Raw genomic sequence first — 24,595 nt, forward strand, 5'->3', positions numbered from 1 at the left:
AGACGCGGATAGCGACTTTGTTTCATACTATTTAGTTTATATATAAATAATTAATTCATTGAATGTATACTTCAAGGTCAATGCCAAATAAATTCGTTTGTAATTTGTATTCCTTAAGTGCACAAGGCATGAATGTAAAAATAGACAATTTTAAACGATTACTATCAACTTTACACATTGATTTCCAAATCACGTTTAGTGTTCTTAAACGATGTCAGGTAATCGATGCGAAATAAAAATGATAAATTTAACAATAATCTAGGATTAAAGCTCCGTAGTATGCGTTCAAAAAGAAGAAGATCTTTCTTTCAAACCGTCTTCTTCTTCTTTTTGAACGCTTACTACGGGGAGAGCTTGATTCTCATTGTTCCGAGCTGATGTCTCTCGTCCAATCGAGCCGTCGCGCAATTGAGTCGTCTCTTTGAGATCTGCTAAAATATTGAACTGGTACCGTGACTCCCGATCTTAACAAAATGAGTCATGAGTCATATGACCCATCGGTAGCATGGCCCTCGCTTACCCTATTTCCACCGATTTATAACAAGTTTCTCGTTAATTTCAGTTTTAAAGGTCCAAAAAAAAAAAATGTTATTTTTTTGATATAATATCTATGGCGATATAAAAAACGTTTTGTTCTGTTATTTAAGGCGATGCACTACGTCGTGTAATATTTTAAATTGAGCCGCTATCAATAACAACTCTTACGTAGATGGCGATAAGGTTTAAATTCCCGCTTAACACCATCCGCCTGTTTTGATCTATGCAAGAAAAAAACATGGCCGAAAAGTGCCTTTTATTTTATTTTGTGAATGTTCAGGCATAAATATTTTTTTTTTTCGATCATTTTATAAATAACTTAATTTGCCACATTATACAATAAAATCATAACCGAAAATGGGTTCGTAAGTAGGAGATTTTGAACCTTAAAGCAGTTTTCATAGGCATTATACAATATTTTTTTCTGGGCTTATAAAAAGACTTATCTGAAAAATACTCGATTATTTCAAAGACCAGGATGTATTCTACTCGAAGCATTTAATTAAAGCATCTGAAACAATTCTAGACGACCAAATTTTCAAACCAACAACACATGATTTTGAATTACTACGTATGGCATCGCCTTAATATGTTATAGACATGAAAAAAAATCACAAGTATATCTTTAAATGCAACTAAAGCATTTGTCGAGAAATTTTTGCTCTATTTCAAACGAGTCGTGTTTTATTAAATATTTTCACAATTTTCGCTTAATTATTATGGTTTTTTTTTAATATAAGCGCGCTCCCTCTAACATTCGTATTTACATATCTCCCTTTCAAATCATCTTTGAACGCTTACTACAGGGCCTTAATGCAAAGAATAGTCAAGAGTTTTAGAACACGAAACACGCCCACGTGATAATTCTTATGTTCTTCTTATAATATATATATAAAACAGATTAACTTACCCTAAAAACGAAAATGATCATTTTATAGTATAGTAACTTCTGACACTTACCTGTAACAAAGAAAACATAAAATTAGTAAAAAAAAATAATATATTTAAAATTCATTGAAGAGGGAGATAATTCTAAAAAATATAAACAAAACATGAAACAGACACAGAAAAATAATAAAAAAATTATAAAAGTGTGAATTGAAACCAGGATTTGTCTTATCGGGACTACGTCATTAACCGCTCGACCATTGGGACCTAATTATTAAACGTAATTTTTTGTCGAGATTCTGATTAGTTTCCCAGTTTGGACCAATTTTTTTGAATTTTTCTGTATCTTGTTCTGTTTCATATTTAGCTTAGATTTATTAATATCATCTTCCTCTTAAATGATACATTCACATAGATGGGTACAACTTAAAAAATATATAAAACAGAAATTGTTCCAATTAACAGTGGACGATTATTAAAGAAATTATGAAATACAAATGCAAAAGAAAATAATAAAAGTTTACATTATTAATATTGTTATTTCGGCTACTGGCATTATACCTAGCTCATCATTAAAAATAAATAGGCGTATTAATTCTGTCAAAAAATTTATGTACAAAAATGGAAAAATCAGTCATTTTAAATACATGTAGGATTGTAAAGATTTTTTAAATATTTATGTTGAGGGATCAGTAGGATTTATAGGCCCTGTTAGAAGTTCTACCGAGCCGAACCCTCTTATATGAAAATATCTGGAGTCGGTGAATTATTTTCCCATTTGATCTCTGGTGAGTTGACGTGTTGTTGTTCTTGTATTTATTTTGCTTATATAATGCACTTGCGTAATGCGGATTGACTAGATGATCATTTGTGGAAAAGTGTGTGGAAGGGTTTAGTTTTTCCTGTGGGGAAGATTTAACCCGGACATAAAGTCGAAAATTAATATTTATTTATGAGGTATGTCATTATAGCCTTCTAGTAACTAAATTTCGTGCATTTGATCAAATTTACTATTTGTGAAAAGTATTGCAATCTAAGTACAAGCGAGTATCTAAATGAATCCTAGTTCAGTTAAAAATAATTTTAATTTATAATTTAAATCAGGGCTGTCTATAACAACATCCATAAAAGTGGGAATCAAGTCTTCTTTGGTCGATATATTGATATGAACGTGCTAATTGTAGTGTTGTTTTATTTTGCAGGTATAACTTCAATGTCCTATCACAAGGGGCTGGGGGCTAACCGGGTCGATAATGATGACAAGTCACTGGCAAAGGCTTTATATGGCATGACAGCTACTTCCAAGGTAACACATAAACTAACCCAACCTGACACAACATAACCTAACATAATCTGACCTAACCTAACCCAATCAAAACCTAGCCTAACGAAATCAAAACCTAACCTAACCCGATCCAAACCTAACCTAACACAATCAAAACCTATCCTAACCAAACAAAACCTAACCTAATCCAATCAAAACGTAACCTAACCCAACCTACCCTAATGAAAACCTAACCTAACCCAATGAAAACCTAACCTAACCCAATCAAAACCTAACCTGACCTAATCCAATCAAAACCTAACCTAACCCAATCAAAACGTAACCTAACCTAACCCAATCGAAACATAACCCAATCAAAACCTAACCTAACCCAATCCAAACCTAACCTAACACAGTCAAAACCTAACCTAACCCAATCAAAACCTATATCCAACCAAATGAAACCTAACCTAACCCAACCTCTCTTCTTAGCCTAACCTCACACAACTCAACATAACGTAACTTGATACCAACCAACCCAACCTAACCTAACATCACACATTGACCTCAACCAACCGAGCCTAACCTATTGTAACCAATTCTAAAATTGTATGACATCGCATAACCTATTATTCCTCACCTAACCTGACTTAACAGGAGGCCCAGAGAAAAATAATTTTCCTCGGGACCTATGTTATCTTTGAGAATGCTGTGTGGAGAGTTTTCTTTAGGAAAGGAAGAAGTAAGCACGGGTCTTGAAGAGAATGCCTAAGTGTTGAACGCAAGAACGGTTCCATGATGTATCATCAAAATGTCAATTAAACACACCTTTAAAAAGTGATATGATATCATTAAAAGTGATGAAATAAAAACTAGGTTAAATAGTTATCTATGAAACATATTTAACTAATTTTTGTTTCACCACTTTTCATGACTTTATGTCACTTTTTTAGATGTGTTATCGAGTTTCCAAATTTTCAACCCGTTTGGTACCATAGAGCCTGAAATAATGACTTTTAAAGTCCGAAACCAAGTCTTGCAATAGCGTCCGTAAACATGATGATTTTTCCAAAAATACAACTTTACTCAGATATTATTTCTGATTTCACTAAAAAACATGTTTCGGGTAACGATTCCAAAATTTCAGCCCGTTTGGCAGCATCGAGCCTGAAAAAATTGCTTTTAAAAAATCACTATTTTGATTAATCTTTAAAACAAATCGGTGTACATTATGAATACCAAAAAATATGCTTTAGATAAATTGAAGGTTTTCCTATCATTTCGCTTGAGTAGAATACAAATAAAAATATAAATGCAAACTACTAAAACAAATGTTTTTTTAATAGAAATGTATGAACGCGTAAAGGAAACAACTTTTAAAAAATACAGTATTATAGCTAAGATTATCTGTGACAGTTTCACATGATTAACTTTTTTGCTTTTGTTATAAAATTATTTACAAAATAAATTAAAACCAGTTTTGTGCTTGAAATCGAACGTTTCTAGACTCGATTTTTCAAGCGATTTGAATGCCTATTACCTACAATATAAGGTATACCAAGAATATACACATTTCTGGATTGTAGCTTCCTCTTAAGCAACGTATTTTAAAACATACTGTGGCCTCACAATGTGCTTTACCCGTGCTTTAAACAGTTGTTTAGGAAGTCGTTAGCGGTGTTTTATTTTCTCAATCGATTTATCAAACAAAATGATTGTTTGCTTAATTAAAAATAAAATAATTGAACAAATTTATAAGTAAGTTTTTAAGAAAACATATTTCACGTCAATTAAACGAATTATTAATTGTTTCTGAACGGTGGTCATTCACCGGGGCAATACTGAAAGTATCTCCCAATCTAACAATCTACTTTTTATGTGAATATCGCACAAGAGTACCAACCGTCTGAAGCCAGCGGAGAAAACTTACTGATAAAATATTGTTAACTAACTAACCATCACGCTGTTTCCCCGCAGGGGTAGGCAGAGAGGACGGACCGCCAAACAACTCGGTCTTGGCACACACTCCTTGCCTCATTCACATTCATACATCGTCTCATACATAGTATTGTATTATTCCAACTCTTGACATGGCCCGACTCGAGTATCTGATTCACTTGATCGTGCCATGTCTTCCTCGGGCGTCCCCGACTTCTGCTACCATTCACATTTGCATCATATATCCTCCTTACACTCCTATCTTCGCTCATTCGCTCTTCATGCCCAAACCATCTAAGCGTCCCTTTCGTAATCTTAGTCATTACGCTTACTTCAGCCTTGCACTCTTTGCGGATCTCCACATTCCTCACACGATCAAACATGGTTTTACCACACATACGCCTCAGGGATCTCATTTCAACAGCATTCAGTCTACTTTCATCCTTTCTCTGCCAGTTCCATACATCAGGGTAGGTACCAGCACTCCATTCTGGACTGCTAACTTCGCTTCTTTGGAAAAAATATTGTTAATTATTAAAAATCTTGTCAAATTATTCATTTTCCTGTTAAAAACAGGACTAGAGGCCTATAATGAATGAGAAATTTTATAAACTATCAGTAAAGCGTAAATATGTTATGAGGAATTCGGAACATGTGTTTTTTTTAAATGATAATACTTTCGCATCTCGTCTATTACATTTATTCGGACAGGACACCCGCGTGAACACGTGTTCAGATATATTCTGAATAACTAATAATTTATTAAGAAATTGTCATGTGGTCACATTTTAACAGTATTTATTTTTATTTATTTATTTATTTTAGGAACATTAACAGTCTTAGTAATATAATATACATAAGAGAATAACAAAAAACAGACCAATTATTAATGTTCACAGATATATATAGAAACATAAAACTAACCTGCAAACGATAAACCTATAATATGCCTACCATAAACAGCAATAAATAAAAGTGATTTTAACTATACTTAAATAGACTTGGGTTGGAACGGGAAAGGGGAGGAGAGGGATGAGGAAAAGTTGCCACGCAGGTAATATTAAAATATTAGGTACAATCATTTTAACAGTGGTTAATATGAGTTAGAATGTGATACAATGAAATTCTGTAGTGATAGTAACTAGCAGTGAATATGTCAGCACGAGTGTCTATATTTGCAAATTTATTATTATAGTAGTTACATGTCCTTTGCATAAATTCATTTTGGTTGGAATTGGTATTGCATCTATCAATGTAGAAAAGGGTATTTTGTCTGCTGTATCGAATTGGCGCATGGAAATTTATTTTGTTCAGCAACTCCGGGCAGTCAACTTTAGAGTTAATAATTTTATACAAGAGCATCTGATCAGCGACAATCCTCCTGTTGAGTAGTTTCGTGATTCGAAAATGTTTCTCGATTTCGTCGTAAGAGTTGTATATGTTAAATGATTTAAAATTGAGGAATTTGAGAAATCGTTCCTGAACTCTTTCTAACCTGTTAACATAAACAATATAGCGCGGATTCCAAACCGGTGAACAGTACTCCAGGTGAGGACGAACATGTGAATTGTAGAGAGTCAGATATGTCTTAGTATTTTTGAAAAATTTGCATGTTCTCAGTACAAAACCTAGACTTTTTGATGCTTTGGTGACAATGTTATCAACGTGTTTATCAAAGGTAAGTTTAGAGTCCAAGAAAACCCCGAGATCACGCACATAGTCTTTATTTGTTAAAATCGATCCAGAAATGGTGTAATCATGCAGTATTTTCACACGGTTACGTGTGAATGTGACTTTGCAACATTTAGAAATATTGATAAAAAGCTTATTTCTGAGACAGTAATCCGTCAGTCGATCAAGATCTGCTTGTAAACGCGCAGAACAGTCCGGGGAGCTTATAGGAAGGTATATCTTCATATCGTCAGCAAATAGTAAAATTTGAGCGTTGTGAAAACATGTCGTAATATCATTAATATAGATAGAGAAAAGCAAAGGACCCAAAATGGACCCCTGAGGCACACCGGAAGTAATGATTTTCCAGACCGAGGAAAATCCACCCACTGTCACAGCCTGGGATCTGTTTGTTACGTATGAGGATAACCAACGAAGGAGATCTCCATGAATACCATGATTAGCAAGTTTTCTAAGCAGAATGTTGTGGTTGATCTTGTCAAAAGCCTTGCTATAGTCGGTATAGATTGTATCAACTTGCACACGTTTATCCATGGAGGCAGACAAGAAGTTTGTAAAAGTTATAAGATTAGTAGCAACAGAGCGACCTGCAAAGAATCCATGCTGAAATTCGTTGATCGAATTCTTTACCACAGGGAATAACTGGTCATAGACTATGTTTTCGAACACCTTTGAAAAAATGCAAAGCTTGGAAATGGGTCTATAATTATCTGCTTCACACTTAGTTCCCGATTTATGAATTGGTGTGATGTAGGCTCTTTTCCATATATCTGGAAATGTACCAGTCTTGATCGATATATTAAACAGTATTGATAGCGGGAGTGACAAATGATTTGCGCACTCGGTAATGAACAGTGGTGGGATACCATCCGGCCCAGCTCCCTTGCTAGAATCGAGCCGTTTTAAATATTTGGACACGAGGTCAGCATCGATAAAAACTGATCCCATCGCACAAACCTGCTTAACTACAGAGTCATCGCAGGAAATCCCCAGAGGGTCAGCCGGTTCGTAGACAGAATGAAAGTAATCAGCAAATAAATCACAGACTGCCTGTCCACCCTCGGCTGTTACATCCTTAAGATTTAATACGCTAGGAATAGATGCTGATAGTTTTTTTGATTTAACATATGACCAGAATGCCTTGGGATCTTTGGCGATATTCTCTTCAGCATTATTAATAAAGTCTTCGTGACACTTTTTTGCCATTTTTTTCTGTCTGGTGCGTAGCCTTGAAAAAGTAATGTAATCGGAAGGGTTCTTGTAGGTTGTATATAGTCTGTGAAATTTCTGCTTTTCACGAATAAGTTTTATTAATGATGAGCTATACCACGGGGGGTAGGAATATTTACCAGTACGCCTCAATGGAACCTTATCAGCGATCAAATTATTAATAATATTGTAAAAATGCGATACTGCAGGATTGACGGAATCGGTAAGGTTAAGTGCGTTCCAATCTTCTTGTGCCAGGCTATCTCTTATGTCATCATAATTAGCCTTGTGGAATGAGGGTCGTTTAATTGAGTTTTCCTTTATGACCGGGGGTTCAACGAACTCAGCAGTGATAATGATGGATTTATGATGAGCATCCTCAGGAACCAACGGATCGTTCGCGGGAGCTACGCGTACCAAAAAATTACAGAGAACGAGATCAAGAATTCTTCCTAATGTATTTTGAATACCATTATATTGGTGGAGGTTACAGTAATTAATATTGTCGATAAATGTTGAGCTTATTGTAGAAGTGTAGTTGCTAGGAATCAGGTTAACCTCACCCACAGGAAGAGTCCAGGTAATATCGGGTAGGTTAAAGTCTCCCATGATAAGAAACTTGCCGTCTGGTTGATTCAAAAGCTTAATACCTAGATCATTCGAGAAGGCGGTGATTCGAGCATTGAAGTTGAAACTTTTTGACAGGTATGTACAACAGAGATGAACGTTAGTGAATCCAGTTGCACGTGGGATGCGAAGAGTAACCCATATGTCCTCATCCGTAGAACACCATGAGTAATTACAAATTGCATTGAGTTCCTTTTTGACAGCCAGGAGCACACCACCACCCATGGTTACACCTTCGATACTTCTGTCGCGTCGGAATACGTTGTATCTTGAGTCAAAAAGCTCACCATCTGAAATAGTATCTGTAAGCCAAGTCTCTGTTATGCCGATAACGTCATAATCACCGCTCGTAACACTACGAAGAAATGTGTCAGTTTTAGTCCTCAGACCGCGTACGTTCTGATGAAAAATACTTAAAGGCAGTGACTCTTTTTCAGTTGAGTGTCAATAACAGAGAATGCGTGAATAGAATGTGAGGTACAATATAGTATTATCTGCAGAAAATAAAATAATAGTAATATCTCTAAGTAATTGTTCGTTACGAAAAGGAGTGGATCCTATAGAAGCATAATACATTGTGAGTAACATGTGCACTTGGAAATGAACGCTTAATGAGCCATTCGCACATCAGTATTACAGAATTCCGAGTTAAATTATCGAGTGACATTTTCTTACATCGAGTATCTTGATAATCAAACCCCAGTTGTGAAATGTTGTAATGTTGACGGTAGTGGAGAGGGAAGTACCTGGCTATTCAGATATGGTCACCAAATACGAAGGCTAAACCCATTTCAAGCAAATGGAGCTCTTACACCAGGGTGTTACTGAGAGCATTTTCCCCTCTAGAACGTGCAAGCAAATATACTGCATATAATTTTAAATGAATAACTTTGGAATAATGCAATTAAATCAAATTTAATCAAAAGTCAAATAAATAGGACTGTAAGCACCGGTTTTTTTCACCTAAGACAACTCAAGTCTGTCCGAAGAAACCTTCCTACAGAAGCAACAAAACTACTTATCAACTCTTACGTAGTCTCACGTCTCGATTACTGCAACGGCGTTTATGCCAGCCTTCCAAAATATCAAATTGACAAACTTCAATCAGTGTTTATTGCAGCAGCACGGCTCATAACCATATAGAACACCTTCGTAACCTTCACTGGCTCAAGTGCCCTGAAAGAATCCAGTACAAACTGTGCTGGATGGTGTTTAAATCCATCAATGAAATGGCCCCACCCTACATCTCTGAACTATACGTCCCGGAAAACACTGGTCTGAGGCAGTCAACTCTTAGATCAGCAACATCATCAGCTGTAGGCAGACTGATGGAACCTAAGCGCAAGCCAAATACTAAGTTTGGTGATCGCGCTTTCAGAGTATCTGGGCCGAAGGCTTGGAATAAACTCCCTCCGGAACTAAGATCCATAACAAGTCCAACAGAATTCAGGTCTAAACTAAAAACTTACCTTTTTAAGCTGTCATACCTTTAAATTAAATATACCATTCCTGAGAGAAAGTCCAGTTATATCCAATTTTCCAATTATGTCCTAAATACTTTATCTGAATTTCGCTAATAAACAATTAGTTAATGTTAATTAAGTGTTAATCTCAAGTGACCTACCAGGTAAGTATTTTACTGTATATTTTCTCCATAAATAGTTAAGTAATAACATAGATCACTGTAGAAATGTATTATAAGTTTGTACAGCGCCCTTGAGGTGATTTTGCACAAAAACGGTGCTATACAAGTCATCCAATTATTATTATTATTATTTACTTGCGCACGCTGGGATTAAAATCCACGACCTCCGGAGTGCTACTCGGCCACGAAGGTCGTCACTAACAGAATTCAAAGATTCATAGATAATTTGCAGAACTGGGAAGATTTAAAGATGGGAGAGTGAAAGATTGGCAAATACCGAGTAATTCACACTAGGTACTACTGTTAATATGTTTTTTCGGGTGTCCCCGGCTTCTTCTACCATTCAAACTAATCTCTAAACATTCATGACACCAATAAGAACAGAAATTGAAATTTTCAGCGATATCGGTAGACTGCTTTTCCAGTTTTGAGAGAAAAAACATACTATTAAGACTGGCTGACTAGTACCCGGCATTGCTAGGGTTTATCCTTAAGAGATAGACATATACCATAAAGGACTTTTCTGTAGGCCTTTTTAATATATACAATTCCGTAGTACATTATTTTGATGTATCTCATAAGGTTTAGCCAGAGTTAGCAATAATGTAAACGCCCGAAAACATTTTTTTTACTACTTGATTACAAAAATTGACTTTTATCTGCTTTATATAAATATAATATGCATGTTTTATATATGTAAATCTTCCGGAAGAAATTCTCTAAATGATAGTGAAAACCTTATCAAAATCCGTTGCGTAGTTTAGAAGAACTAAGCGCACAAACAGACGCGGATAGCAACTTTATTTTATACTATTTAGAAAAGATGAAATTATGTTGTATAATAACATATGAAATACGTACGGTAGATTCAGATGCCACTCTATCAACAAATGTCAATTACAATCGCTAATCAAACTATAAAAAAAGCTGGCACTCAAATGTGCTTGTGTTGAAGCAAAAAACGCAATTTCTAAATGCATTTCAAATATTGCTAAATTCATTAGCATAATATATCGTTTTATTACACGGGGGCTGGTAATTGATCGAATAAATCGTCATCATTTCAAATTACGAAGAGAGGGAAAGTGGATTTACATATTAAGAAAAAGCTACAAGCCAAAAATGTGTATATTCTTGGTATACCTTATATCGTAGGTAACAGGCATTAAAATCGTGTCTAGAAACGTTCGATTTCAAGCATAAAACAGGTTTTTATTTATTTTATAAATAATTTTATAAGAAAGCAAAAAAGTTAATCAAGTGAAACTGTCACAGATAATTTTAGCTATAATACTGTATTTTTTTAAAGTTGTTTCCTTTACGCGTTCATACATTACTATTCATACTATTGTAATTTTTTTTTATATTGGTGCCCTTTTTTACTCATTTAAAGTACGCTCTAGCGTGTTTAAATCGCACTTTATGGAACGCGCGTTTTTTAAAGTTACCATGGCAACATCAACAAATCAACAAAATGTGAAGTCTAAGGACGGGTTGTTTCGGAGAATTCGAACAATTCATCAAATTTCAACGTTCATTTTCAAGTTCTGTGAAAGACTTATTCAAGTTCTGTTTTTATAACATTGTAGGCTAGTTGCTTGACAAAACTGACATAAAAACAGAACTTGAAAAAATCTTTCACAGAACTTGAAAATGAACGTTGAAATTTGATGAATTATTCAGATTCTCCGAAACAACCCGTCCTAAAATGTCAACTTTTAACTATAAATCTGACAGGAATATTTTAAACGTCAAATAAAACATTGCAAATTAATGTTTGTGTTTTTCATTTCCATGACAACAAGATATTGTGATGTTACATGACGAATTCATTAATAGTTCTTATTTCCAAATTTTTAATAATAATATCAATATTTATGTTTTCAAAGTGTACCAATAAAAAAATAGCGTAAAGTATTCGTGGATTTAAAACACTTGCTTTATTTCGACGTCGTCGTGCTCGAAAAATCACGCGTGTTTTAAAGACCTGTTTTTCCACTTATACTTTAATATACTATTTTAGTAGTTTGCATTTATTTTTTTTATTGAGTAATTTATTTTTTTATTTGTATTCTACTCAAGTGAAACGATAGGAAAACCTTCAATTTATCAAAAGAATATTTTTTGATATTCATAATGTACACCAATTCGTTATAAAGATTAATCAAAATAGTGATTTAGCATTAAGCTTCGCCTTAACTAGCTGATGTGTACCCGGCGTCGCTAGGGGTTTTCCTTAGGAGATAGACATATACCATTAAGGACTTTTCTGTAGACCTTTTTAATATATACAATTCCGTAGTACATTATTTTGATGTATCTCATAAGGTTTAGCCAGCGTTAGCAATGTAAGCGCCAAAAATATTTTTTTACGACTTTATTACAAAACATCGACTTTTCTCTACTTTCTATAAATATATTATGCATGTTTTATATACATAAACCTTCCGAAAGAAATTCTCTAAATAATAGCGAAAACCCTATCACAATCCGTCACGTGGTTTAAAAGAACTAAGCGCACAAACAAACAAATAATTTTATATTAAAAATATTAAATATGATATTGTTTGCACGGGCAAATTTCAAAATTATATGGAAAATTTGAGGGGAGGCAATTTTAGATAAAGCTTTATAGAAGAGGATATTTGATTAGAGAGAGACAACCTGAGGATTCAAGCATGTCAATTTTATAAAGGTGAGAAGGAATGAATCCTCATTCGAATAAGTGAGAAAATATTTTTTTTTAAGAATTTGTGGAATTGTAGAAAGCAAAGTTTTGATGGGATAGTCCTTTGTATTGAGGCATATCACGCTCCCTTGGATTAACTAGCAATGTGCCAATACTCTGCCCAAACATTGCGGGATCTATCTTTGATGATGGAAAAAATGTCAGACAGGAAAATTGTTATTTTTTAAGAAAATATCCATACATTTGTTAAAGCAGAAACGATAATTATGTATAAAATAGAAAAATCGCAGTATGCTCCAAAAATTATTAAAATCACATTTATATGTTATAGGTATGTCAAGACATTTTTGCTTAATTTTATACGAATCTCTTGACATACCTATAAAATATAAAAACACATTTATATGTTATAGGTATGTCAAGAGATTCTTGCTTTATTTTAGACGAATCTCTTGGCAAACCTATAACATATAAAAACACATTTAAATGTTATAGGTACCTATGTCAAGAGATTCTTCCTTTATCTTAAACGAATCATATAATTTTCACAATTTTCTCTCGATTATAATCGTTTTTTCTCTTTCTAACTAAGTTTTTTGATTTGAGCTTTTTTGCTATCGATTATATCGCGTCTGAAGTTAGAATTTTTAGGACAATTTTTAAAAAAATCTGTAGTTCCAGCAGATTTTGGAGAAAAAAGTTTTAAAAAAAGATCACAAAAAAAAATTATAATCTTCGTGTGATTCATATACACTAGCAGTTTCCAGACACCGTGTAGAAAAGTGTGTTTTTTTGTAAAATTTCACCAACAATCAAGCTGTGAAGTACGTATTTAAACATCTCATTTCGAAACGTTACAATAATCGAATAAAATCTCCAATATAACAAAATAAATATGTTGCTACAAAAAACCACTGACTCTTGACACGATCAAGTATTTGATTAACTTGATCGTGCCAAGTTGTCTTCGTAGGGCGTCCTCGATTTCTTCCAACATTAACAAGTGACTGATTGACTTCATTGTGTTAACATTGCAGTACACCTCTACAGCTGGCAATCCCGGAGTGGCCCTCAACAAGGCGGTACACCTGCTACCATACGACAGTGCGGTGTTCCTGTTTGAAGGGGCTGCTAGGGCGGAGCCCCTGTCCCAGCCGGGCCCCTCGCCAAGACTTATCAAGCAGCTGCTTACCAAGAGGATAAAGGTAACTAACTAACCATCACGCCATTTCCGCGCTTGGTCCTAGCCTCGTTCATAATGAAGAAATTTCTGAGATTCCTCTACCTGAGGAAGTATGGCTACTACCCTTGTCTCTATCCTAGTGACTTCCTCTTGGAAATGCTCGGTGTGAACCATCTACGGGTCAGAAGAGAAGTATCACACTTCTTCAAACTGATTCGTGGATGGTTTCAAAATCCGACTATCAAGGAGTATATTAGCGTCTATGTTCATGATGGTTATCTCCATCACCGACAGCATAGACTGTTTTATCTCCCGGCCTGCGGGACTAATTTGCCAATGGTCATGCCGGTGGGGAGAACAATCTTGCTGTTGAACCGAATCAATTCGGATATCGACATATTTAGCTGAAGGCTAAGCTGAAGCTCTATTAAAGCTGGTATAGTTGATGCACCACTTATTTATTATGTAATACCATTTTACAAATGTACTTAAAAACGAATTAATGCTAATGTTTTTAAAGGAACAAACAAATTGAATTGAATTGATACTCTTCTGTTATTCTGACTCTTGGCATGGCCCGACTCAAATATCTGGTTCACTTGATCTTGCCATGTCTTCTAATTACGCATACATCAAACTTTGCATTTTTTGCGAATCTTCACATTTCTAAGACACGGTTTTACCACACATACGACTAAAGGATCTCATTTCTACAGCATTCAGTCTACTTTCATCCTTTCCCTGCCAGTTCCATACATCAGGGTAGGTGCCAGCACTCCATTGTGGACTGCTAGCTTGGCTTCTTTGGACAATGTTTAGTTAGCGCCAACTGCGTTCAGTCCTCCATGAATGGAGTTACCTACATTTCCCTTGTTTCAATATCTCTGTCAGCCTTCCCATCTCTCTAGAACATACTTCCTAAATACACAAACTCATTAAAAACAACGTGTTTCGATGTTTTGATATTTGTCCTCAAGTTTTTTTTGGAATAACTCCAAAAAAGGAGAAAAATAATATCCCTGTTGCCTCGGGGCCTATATCTATAACTTTGGGGATGGTGTGCGGGGGTCTTTTTTAAGGACAGGAAGTTCAGGAAAAAAGTGAAGCTAGCAGTCCACAAGTTCTGGGAAGGAAAATGGTATTAGGGGTGGATAGGAATCTGCGGGTCAGTGTGTCCTGGATTGACGAACTTACTTGCTGTCCTGACTCTTGCAAATAAAAACATCTTAACTGTACAACGAAGCGAAGCCAGTCCACAATTGAATGCTGATACCAACCCCGATGTATGATTACGAGGCATATAACTGGCAGACGAAGGATGGACGTAGACTGAATGCTGTCCTGACAGTTGCAAATAAAAACACACAATAAGCAAACAGAAACGGAAAATAAAATAAGGCTAACAAGCTAATGATAACTGCTAATTTTGGGTGGACAAAAACCGCTAAGAATCGAGAAAAACTGGACAAAATTGAAGGAGCCCAAATTCCAAAGCCGGACGTTAAAAGACTAATTTATTTATTTATTTATTAACGGACATCGTCCAAATTACAAAATAATAACACGAATACAGTAAAATGAAAAATACAGGAGTAGACAAAGGTACATGAAAGCAAAGACATAAGGCAGATAGAAAATAAAGTGACAAGTCGAATCAAGTCAAGACTACGCCGTGGGTCAGGACAATATTACCACGGGACACTTATAATATTCCGTCACTTGTTTAGCGACTGGTAAAAATCATTCAGACTTATCCCAAAAAAGTTAAGGTTTTGACTTGAGTCGACCAGTCTACACATTCTGGACAATGGTGAATAATATCCATAATTTGTCGAATGATGGTTGAGGAAGAGCAGTTCATTATTTCTGAGTCTGTGCGAGGGGATATTGAAGGTAATGAGTTGCAGCAGAGTAGGTGAATCAATAATACCAGTTATAATTTTGAAGAAACAAATGAGGTCATTTCTTTCCCGACGGACTTCCAAAGGAGAGAGGTTTAGAGTTAGTTCAATTTCATCATATGAGTATTTGCCTTTTTCTAAACCTAGCCTCCTAGCAATCCCTCTTAAGAACCGATGTTGAACAGATTCAATGCGTCGAATGTGGACAGCATAAAAAGGAGACCAGATAACACAAGTATATTCAAAACTAATGAAGAATATATATATAAAAATCTACTCATTAAAATGCATCTATACGTATATTTCTAGGCACTTTAAAATACAGTTTTTCTTGTATCAACGACCCACACTTAATGCTATTGTACCAAGTCAGCAAGCGAAGCACAGCTGAGTAGACAAACGACGTCGATATACAAGTGTACTAACATTGTTTGCAATTAAATATTGGCACCCCATTCATTAAGAGAATCTGTTAATGTTCTCTACAGTGGTTTCAAGCCATCCACTGAACGGAGAATGCCCAGAAGTGTAATATGATCTATACCGACTAAAGAAAACTGATTTGAGACATTTAGACCATCAAGCAACAGCATTTAATAACACTGTCTGACAGGAGAATTATTTCAGACCTGGTTGTGTTACACAGAGTGAATAATTGATAGTCCTGCCATCCTTGCCACTATTAAACAGCATGTGCCGACTAGGAATACAAGACAAAATATAACATTCTTCTGCAATACATACACGACCAACTATCAGACACACTCACTGACCAATAGGATGATCTGGGCAACAAGTATGGGGGTGCTATTGATTTATTTATTGACTCCATATATAGAATTAAGCATAATCTATACCAACACTTTGTCGAATCCTACAAATTAGAGTAGCGTTGGTAAATTAGTTTTAATGTTTTGTCTTAATAATAATAATAATTGGATGACTTGTATAGCGCCGTTTTTATGCAAAAACACCTGAAGGGCGCTGTACAAACTTATAATACATTTCTAAAGTGATCTATGTTATTACTTAACTATTTATGGAGATAATATACAGTACAATACTTACCTGGTAGGTCACTTGAGATTAACACTTAATTAACATTTTCTAATTGTTTATTAGCGAAATTTAGATACAGGATTTAGGACATAATTGGAAAATTGAATATAACTGGACTTTCTCTTAGGAATGATTAAAATTAAAAATTAAAATTCAGCTTAAAAAGGTAAGTTTTTAGTTTAGACCTGAATTCTGTTTGACTTGTTATGGATCTTAGTTCCGGAGGGAGTTTATTCCAAGCCTTCGGCCCAGATACTCCGAAAGCGCGATCACCAAACTTAGTATTTGTCTTGCGCTTAGGTTCCATCAGTCTGCCTACAGCTGATGATGTTGCTGATCTAAGAGTTGACTGCCTCAGACCAGTGTTTTCCGGGACGCATAGTTCAGAGATGTAGGGTGGGGCCATTTCATTGATGGATTTAAACACCATCCAGCACAATTTGTACTGGATTCTTTCAGGGCACTTGAGCCAGTGAAGGTTACGAAGCTGTTATATGTAGTGTTGTTGTAATTTCTTTTTTTACTTTATGTTACTCTTACGTTTTACTAATATTGCTTCATATTTAGTTTTTTTTTTAGTCTTTTTTAAAATTATTTCTTAATATTTTCTCATTATACTTGTAATCACAATTTAACAATTGTGTATTTTGTACCTACTTTACAATGGATTACATCCTGTATAATACAGATATTCTCATTGATTGAAAATGTTTTTAAAAAGGCTCTCTTACAGAGACCAAGGTACCGCCAACCTTAGCGATGAAACGCTTTTGTTGTCACAAAATATTTAAATATATCTCATGGCTCAAGGGTTGTGGCGCCAAGTGACTAAATAATCAGTCATAACTCCGCAACGGAAATGGTTATAAAAGTTGTTCGTGCGTCGTCGTGTAGATCTCGTGGTGCTCTAAAATATTTTTGTTAATTAATCAATCTGTGTTTCAATTGCAGCTGTACACAGTGTCCAGTCCCTCGGCTTGGTCTGCCAGCGCAGCCCTGGCGTCAGGAGGTGCAGCACTCTCGCTGACGGGCACGTCGAGCACGCAAGCACGTCCCAACCAGCGCGAACTGCGCGCCCTATCAGTGTACTACGACAGCTCGGACGAGGAAGAACTCGTGTTCGACGAACAGGTAAAATTATAGTGTTGAGGTTTTGTGAAAAAAAAATCTTCTCTCATGATGGATTAATCAGATAGACCATAGATATTCAAATTTGTAGACCAGCCAATCAGGGAAAGGGGAACAAAACAAAATGCGAGGAGCGAGGTAGCAGCGTGACCGTCTCATTTTCTTTGATTAGTTAGTAAATGAATCTTACAGTATACAGGCGAGTCGCATTGTAATAACACTATTTAGTCTACAAAAGTTGGAGAGATTACTACCCATCCTTAGTACATTTAAAAAATATGGTAAACCGACCAAGAGTCCCAACTACTCCCGACCGTCTGGAGCCAGAGACTATGGCATCCCCAATTGGGGTATGTTGTGAAGCTGAAGATAATGGAGAAAGGAAGGAGATGGGGAGGAGGAAGGTGGCGAAGTACCTGGCTATTCAGATCTGGTCATCAAACACGGCCAAAGCCATTTCAAGCAAAAATTCAATTCTGAATGGCGATTTGAACCCGCGACCTCCGGCTTGCTAGCCGAGAGCCTTACTCTTGTCTCGATGTTTCCTTCCCAGAATTTCTTCTTCATTATCGTCTTAAAAATATTCTTTACACAGCATGCCCAAAGATGCCATTAGTCGCGAGGGAAGTTATTTTCATCAGGTCCTCCTAAGCGACGAAGTATCATGTACACCTGAATTAAAAAAAATTGTTTTATTTTTTTATTTTATTTCTAGCAAACGCTCCTCATCTTCAACGGGGTGGAGGATCCCAGGACGTTTCGTTTTCCTGTGGACTCCAGCATCACCACCCTCACTGTGACACTTAGCGAGACCCCACAGGTGGCCTCACTCGAGGGACCCCGAGGCAAGTCAAACAATATCCTCAACTAACCAACAACAAAAGACAAAATAATCACCCTAGACAAAACAGATTCACTCTCGGCAAGCTGCCGAACCGTAAATGAATTGATCCGACAAGAAGTGACGGGAATTTATTTATTTGTAAACGGACATCGTCCAAATTACAAAATAATGACACGAATAAAGTAAAATGAAAAATACAGGAGTAGACAAAGGTACATGAAAGCAAAGACATAAGGCAGATATAATATAAGAAAATAAAGCGACAAGTCGAATCAAGTCAAGAATACGCCGCACAGTGGGCTGAAAATCGCCTTTCATAGACATAGAGACTTGAATTTTCAAGGGTATTTTTTTTGGCTAGAAATGGATTCTGCTGATCATTACTATACTATAAAATGTCGTACGAATCAATTGCGTGTACAAATGAAGGAGTTATAATTTTTTTAAGAAAAAATTGTACGGCGCTGACATTAAAAATGAGGCTATCTCTGGAATCATAAGGTTGGCCGTTCTATCCTTACACACAGATAATACTACTATTTATTTGTATTTTTTTGACATACTTCATATTGTGGCGCAAGGTGCGATTTTTTTTTAAAAAATCCTCAAAGTTGAAAAAAACCCTTTTTAATGTTGATGATTCATTTTAATGCTTAAATGCTTTTAGGCTTGCAGGGTAAATAAAATATTGTAAACTAGACAAAGCATACTCATATGTAAAGCATTTGAGCATTAAAATGAATCTTCAACATAAAAAAGGTTTTTTTTCAACTTTGAGGATTTTTAAAAAAAAAATCACAAGTTTCGCCACAATACAAAGTATGTCAAAAAAATACAAATAAATAGTAGTATATTTGTGTCTAAGGATATAATGGTCAACCTTATGATTCCAGAGATAGCCTCATTTGTAATGTCAGTTCCATACAAATTTTTCTTAAAAAAATGATGACTCCTTCATTTGTACACGCAATTGCTTCATACAAAATTTTATAGCATATTAATGATCAGCAGAATCCATTTCTAGCCAAAAAAAATACACTTGAAAATTCAAGTCTCTATGTCTATGAAAGGCGATTTTCAGCCCACTGTGCACAGTGTTTTGGCTTGCAGTGTAAATAAAATATTGTAAACTAGACAAAGCGTACTCATATGTAAAGCATTTAAGCATTAAAATGAATCATCAACAAAAAAAAGATTTTTTTTCATCTTTAGGATTTAAAAAAAAAAAATCGCACCTTGCGCCACAATATGAAGTATGTCAAAAAAATACAAATAAATAGTAGTATTATCTGTGTGTAAGGATAGAACGGCCAACCTTATGATTCCAGAGATAGCCTCATTTTTAATGTCAGCGCCGTACAAATTTTTCTTAAAAAAATTATAACTCCTTCATTTGTACACACAATTGCTTCGTACGACATTTTATAGCATAGTAATGATCAGCAGAATCCATTTCTAGCCAAAAAAATACCATTGAAAATTCAAGTCTCTATGTCTATGAAAGGCGATTTTCAGCCCACTGTGCGCCGTGGGTCAGGACCACAGGACACTTATAATATTCCGTCACTTGTTTAGCGACTGGCAAAAATCATTCAGACTTATCCCAAAAAAGTTAAGGTTTTGACTTGAGTTGACCAGTCTACACATTCTGGACAATGGTGAATAATATCCATAATTTGTCGAATGATGGTTGAGGAAGAGCAGTTCATTATTTCTGAGTCTTTGCGAGGGGATATTGAAGGGAATGAGTTGCAGTAGAGTAGGTGAATCAATAATACCATTTATAATTTTGAAGAAGCAAATGAGGTCATTTCTTTCCCGACGGACTTCCAAAGGAGAGAGGTTAAGGGCGACTTGCACCAACTATCGCAAATTTTATCTTAAATTGTATTTAACTAAACGTATTTAAGACCCTAAATACATTTAACTTAAATGCGTTTAGTTGCGTCCTGCACCACGCAGTTCGGTGGCAATTTTAGTTAAACGCGTTTAACGCGTCGGTAAAACAGTTACCGCGTGTTTACCGCCATTTACGCGTAAATAAAACAGCTACGATGTTTCATTTTACTTGAAGTGTCAAAATATTTTGTGATTGTGTGTGTGGTTTAGTAGTGTGTTCATTTATTTTATGAAGAAAAAGTTAAAGCAAATAGACATAATGATGAAATAATACAAAAAGAGCTTCTGTTGTTGGAATTAAAAATAAAACAATTATCCGAGTAATTTTGTTTTTTTTTTTTATTTCTTTTACATATTATATTGTTTTGAAGTATTATAAGAATGCTGTAGGTATGATTAGAAGTTTACAACCTTGCAAAGTACTCCTCGATAAGGAGTGTTAGCTCCAAGTGACGAGCACCTCGCTGATGTTTTATTGGTGTTGAATTTTAACTGAGGTTCAATTTCTTGCACTAATAATGATGTCATTTCTTTACTGAGACGAAATATTCTTTGAAACTTCTTGGCACTGAGTGTTTCAAATAAATTTGTTCTCTTGTTTACTTTTCTGACTATATTATAATTTATTTAAGTTATTTATAATTTCAATAACATAATTTCTTCATGATCGTCAGAATACAAATCCCAAATGTTCATTGTGAATACAAATTAAAATGAGATAGATTTTAAACACAATCAGAAATCGAAGAGATAACCTAAATATTTTTGACAGTACTGCTTTACGAGTAGGGCTAAACACGTTTAACTCAGTTAAACAGCCGCTTTTGGGTATTTAACTTTGACAGTTCTTTAAACGCATTTAACGAATTAAATTTTGTGGTGCAAGACGCCAAGTCGACTTAAATCAAATAATGTGTTTAAAATTATATTTAAATCAAATTTAACTTATGGTGCAAGCCGCCCTTAGAGTTAGTTCAATTTCATCATATGGGAATATTGCTTATATTGGATTTTTCGTTTAAATAGTGTGAAATCCCCATGAGTTTATTATTTTTTAATGATGAACTAATGTTTATAAGACAAGGTTTTTTATGCATAGCACAAAGGATAACAAATTATTATAAGTAATAATTAGTCGCCTGAACTAACCATCTAAATTGAAAATATCTCCCGAGTAATCTTCTCTTATAAACATTAATTTATCATTAAAATGTAATTATATTTGACGAGTCAAAATATTTTCACCAACAAATGTAGATATAATATGTCTCGACGCCATCTAGCGGGAAATTTAACAACAACAAAGCATTTCCTACAAAAATAAAGTTGGTTGTACAGGTGAAAAAATATAATAGCAGTAATTGTTGATTGAAGTACTAGTACATGTTGAATTATTTGGCGGGTTATAGCTCAGTGGTCCAGAGCATCTGAACAGACAACAGAAGGTACGGGTTCAATTCCCGTCGGCGGCATTTATTTTTACTCGGAAGATATTTTCAATTTGTATCGATATTTCAGGCGGCAATAATTATTGCTTATGATAATTTGTTACACTATGATGTTGTTTCTTGCAACTAAATATACGTTATTTACACTTTGTACACAACTCCAATAATAAATTAATTAAGTCGAATTCATTACTATAATTTTTTTTTTCACCGATACCCACGGATGTAATATATTTAAGATTAATTAGAACAGTACCTTACCAGATTTTATTGTTCGAGACGATGAAATATTAACTTCCCGAGGTATTCACTTGTAAACATTTGAGATTTTAGTAATACGTTTATCAGAAATAATTAAAATAAAGCAATAAGACCAATTTCCTGGCCTGCCAGAGCAAATTCGACCGTAAGTTCGTCCAATACGTAGGGTGACGAGCCGAATATTTTTGTACACGTCTTCTTCACTTACGTCGTTTAGATTCCCACTTTATTTTAGGGTATGCTTTCTGCCATGGGTCACCCCAAGATGTTTGCTATGTTTGGTTACTTAACAGGGGTGGCCGGATTCATGGAGTTGCATGTTGAGGTTGAGGGAGGTCCTTAGACTTCTCCAGCAGGAATCTCTTTCACCTCATAGCCTTGTACCGCAGTGGGAGGGATGATTTATACGTCGGTTACTCCTGGACACACTGACACCCAGACTTCAACTCATAACTTCGTCTCCTTTATTTCCTTAAAAAGTCCTTTAACACAGAATCCCCCACAAATGGAAATAGACCCTGGAAGAAAATATTTTCTTCAGAGTCTCGTGAAAAAGCGTGAAAACATCCACACCTCCTTGAATAAAATAATAATTGGTGTTTGCATAAAAATTAATGATTTAATTTTAAATTAAGGCGATACACTACGTCATGTAATATTTTAAATTGAGCCGCTATAAATAACACCCCTTACGTAGATGGCGATAAGGTTTAAATTCCCGCTTAACACCATCCGCCTGTTTTGATTTATGCAAGAAAAAAACATGGCCAAAAAGTGCCTTTTATTTTATTTTGTGAATGTTCATGCATAAATATAGAATTTTTTTTATCATTTTATAAATAACTTAATTTGCCACATTATACAATAAAATTATAACCGAAAATGGGTTCGTGAGTAGGAGATTTTGAACTTTAAAGCAGTTTTCATAGGACTTATACATTATTTTTTTCTTGGCTTATAAACAGACTTGTCTAAAAAATACTCGATTATTTCAAAGGCCAAGATGTATTCTACTCGCAGTATTTAATTAAAGCATCTGAAACATTTCTAGGCGACCAAATTTTAAAATCAAAAACACATGATTTTGCATTACTACGTATGGCATCGCCTTAATATACATTTATCTATGACTTCCAGGTATACAGATAGACCTTCTGGACGAGGCCTCAGTGACTAACTTCTCCGCGGGCTCCGTCAGGTCCTCGGGAGAGCCCGGAGGTTTCACGGCCACTCTGCAGCTGATAAAGGCCTCCCCAATTCTGGAAGAGGAACTGCTGGGGCAGAGCCAACCGTGAGTATCTTCGAACTGACCGGAGACTGTTTTTACGGCACGGTCTCTAAGAACGCCGTGGGTATATCTCTAAAAGTTGGTATAGTCTAAAACGCTGTCTTTCATTTACATAAAAAAAAACTCTTTAATTAGGAATGCGCATATAGGACAGCCTGGAGTCTAACGTCCCCTCTATTATGCTCTCAAAATTTCTCTGATTCTCGAAACAAGTGATGGTATGCCCAAAAATTTACCTGGATATCAGAATGATTTTGTATTAGGTACTCTAATACTGAATTCCCCCAAAATTTTGACGAAAAAGATTTTAAAATCTAATAGTAGTCCACAATGAAGTGCTGGTACCCACCCTGATGTATGGCATTGAGGCATGGAACTGACAGAGGAAGGATGAAAGTAGTCTAAATGCTGTAGAAATGAAATCCCTGAGATGTATACGTGGTAAAACCATGTATGACCGAAAGAGAAATGTGGAGACCAGCAAAGAATGCAAGGCTGATGTAAGCGTACTAAGTAAGATTAAGAAAGGGACGCTTCGATGGTCTGGGCATGTAGAGCGAATGAGCGAAGAAGTCAAGGACACCCGAGGAAGACATGAGATACAGAAGAGTATGTATGGGACGATGTATGAATGTGAATTAGGCGAGAAGTGTGTGCCAAGACTGAGTTGTTCGGCGTCCCGTCCTCTCTGCTTACTTCCCGGGGAAACGGCGTGATGGTTAGTTAGTTAGTTTAAGTCAAAACATTCCTAGGTTTTCGTGCTTTTTCCCATTTCTCTACAAAAATTCTTTCTCCTTTAGGGAAATTTCCCTAGACATAACATCAATCTGCTCAAAATCTCGTGGCTCCTCGTACTTTGATTTCCACCGTGGAGGGGCGACCACTGTTGACATCTGTCGGATAACTCTACAACCTCTATGATCTATCTACACTAGAGCCGTCTATGTCTCGTCGCTCGAACTATCACAGTTCCTAACAATTAATTATACTCTTGTGAGATCTCAAGTAAGGCGAGGATTTCTGCCTCAACAAAAGACTCGTGTGTCTCACGATGCTGTATCGACCGTTGACATTTATTCAACAGCATTCACAGAC

The 24,595-nt window shown here is 35.5% G+C and overlaps 2 protein-coding genes across 2 annotated transcripts in view; one reads left to right on the top strand and one right to left on the bottom strand.

The window, feature by feature from the left end:
• LOC149415737 (uncharacterized) overlaps window positions 1-24,595 on the bottom strand; it is a 176,178-nt gene that overhangs the window by 92,807 nt on the left and 58,776 nt on the right. The window lies entirely within an intron of this gene.
• The window catches only part of LOC149415738 (uncharacterized), an 87,032-nt gene that overhangs the window by 29,193 nt on the left and 33,244 nt on the right, over window positions 1-24,595 (top strand). The window contains exons 3-7 of the mRNA XM_089642194.1: window positions 2,628-2,731; window positions 13,527-13,694; window positions 17,584-17,763; window positions 18,476-18,605; window positions 23,350-23,503. Coding sequence (XP_089498320.1) covers window positions 2,628-2,731; window positions 13,527-13,694; window positions 17,584-17,763; window positions 18,476-18,605; window positions 23,350-23,503 — 736 coding nt within the window. The remainder of the gene's footprint in view (window positions 1-2,627; window positions 2,732-13,526; window positions 13,695-17,583; window positions 17,764-18,475; window positions 18,606-23,349; window positions 23,504-24,595) is intronic.

Source organism: Hesperophylax consimilis, chromosome 17, assembly GCF_061612785.1.
Source record: "Hesperophylax consimilis isolate HC1 chromosome 17, BYU_Hcon_1.0, whole genome shotgun sequence".
NCBI lineage: Eukaryota > Metazoa > Arthropoda > Insecta > Trichoptera > Limnephilidae > Hesperophylax > Hesperophylax consimilis.